General features: G+C 41.9%; 1 protein-coding gene across 1 annotated transcript; it reads left to right on the forward strand.

Moving 5' to 3' along the window:
* Positions 1–688: 688 nt before the first annotated feature.
* On the forward strand, positions 689–1612 carry LOC103747896 (olfactory receptor 12D2-like). Its single transcript, XM_008850458.1, has one exon. The coding sequence runs from the start codon at positions 689–691 to the stop codon at positions 1610–1612; it is 924 nt and encodes a 307-aa protein (XP_008848680.1).
* Positions 1613–1898: the final 286 nt, after the last annotated feature.

Below are 1898 nucleotides of genomic sequence, written 5' to 3' on the forward strand. Positions count from 1 at the left end.
TATGTGCAGATCATGTCTTGAAGAACAAAATGAAAAAAGATTATGCTTTACAAGTATCTGATGACCAGGATTACAGGAAGACACTCAGCACATCACCAGACATAGCAGTGAAGAGTGGCAAACATAACCTGCCCAGATTATTATGTGGTTATTATGTTATGTTTCTAACCCCATCTGGCTCAATCATGCTTCCTAGGTAGGAAACCAATCAGTTTGATTCTTCTAAGTAGAAGTCTAGTTACAGCTGCATACAAATCTGTCTTTCCTTTGAAAAGAATCCGTGGTTGATATAAATCCATTGCTGCTGTTTTCCTCAAGTTAAAAGCTTTCCAGAAGATATCTGCCTGGTTGAGTATTTTAAAAACTGCTCTTTATTGGACCTGACTGTAAATGCTCATAGCGAGAGAATGTGGTAGGCTGATCACCTGTTCTGAATCGCCAATACAAAAGAAAATATCAATGACAACATAATAAATTCAAAGATATTTCAGTCAGACCTACAACAAACAGTTAATACTTAATACTTAATATGCTAAGTGACTAATAGCACACGAGATTTGAGGTGAGTTATGGGAGACAACAATACTCTTTTAGAATACTTTGGTCTTGAAAGGAAAATTCATGGCAAGAAAGACTGATCAACATGAGTGTTATTGTCCTACAATGACTGTGTCTTTTCCTTTAAGAGATGTCAAATCAAACCTCAGTCACTGACTTTCTCCTCCTGGGAGTGAAAGACACATGGGAATTGAACCCTCTTCTCTTTGCCGTGTTCCTCACCATGTACCTTGTCAGTGTGGTTGGGAATGGAGCCATCCTGATGATCGTCATCTTGGATCCAAGACTCCACTCACCTATGTACTTCTTCCTGGGAAACCTGGCATGTCTAGACATCTGCTTCTCCACCGTGACTGTGCCAAAGATGCTGGAGAACTTGCTCTCCACAAGCAAAGCAATTTCCTTCTTGGGATGCATAACTCAGCTTCATTTCTTCCACTTCCTGGGTAGCACAGAGGCCCTGCTGCTGGCGGTGATGGCGTTTGACCGCTTTGTGGCTATCTGCAAACCACTTCACTACCCTGTCATCATGAATCATCAGGTCTGTGTACAGATGGTTGTCACCATATGGGCCATTCCTTTTATCCACGCCTTTCTTCACTCTGTAATGACATCGCGTTTGAACTTCTGTGGCTCCAATCAGATCCATCACTTCTGTGATGTGAAGCCATTGCTGGAGCTGGCCTGTGGGAACACTGAGCTCAATTTATGGTTGCTCAGTAATGTCACAGGGACCATTGCCATTGGCCTCTTCTTTCTGACATTTCTGTCCTATTTCTACATCATCACCTACCTATTCCTCAAGACCCGTTCTTGCAGCATGCTCCACAAAGCACTGTCCACCTGTGCCTCTCACTTCATGGTTGTCACTATTTTCTATGCTCCTGTTCTCTTCATCTACATCCGTCCTACCTCAGGGAGCTCCCTGGACCAGGACTGGATCATTGCCATCATGTACACAGTGGTCACTCCTGCTCTCAACCCTCTCATCTACACCCTGAGGAACAAGGACGTGAGGGGTGCACTGAACAGGAAGATCAGAAGGTGGCTCTGATTTGAAGAAATCTAGTAAATACTTTGAGATATTATAAGCAAACAGGAATGAGAATTTTGTGATGTGAAATGTTGTTTCTGCAGTTGTTTAGGGTATGTGTATAGAGGGACAAGGAAGAAGAAAAATTATGGTTTTGTTGCATTTGCCAATGCATTCTTAGTGATATAAGGGAAAATTGCATAACTGGAATCATAGGCATAGAACCTTGATGCTGAATTTGTTTGGAAGGTAACAGTTGATGAAACTGACTTGGTACCTTATTACATGCTTGTACATGAAATAAAGT

Source organism: Nannospalax galili, unplaced genomic scaffold (genome assembly GCF_000622305.1).
Source record: "Nannospalax galili isolate Female #2095 unplaced genomic scaffold, S.galili_v1.0 scaffold1105, whole genome shotgun sequence".
NCBI lineage: Eukaryota > Metazoa > Chordata > Mammalia > Rodentia > Spalacidae > Nannospalax > Nannospalax galili.

Coding starts and splice junctions, on each gene's coding strand:
- LOC103747896 (XM_008850458.1), top strand. CDS start 689: ATGTCAAATCAAACCTCAGTCACTGACTTTCTCCTCCTGGGAGTGAAA.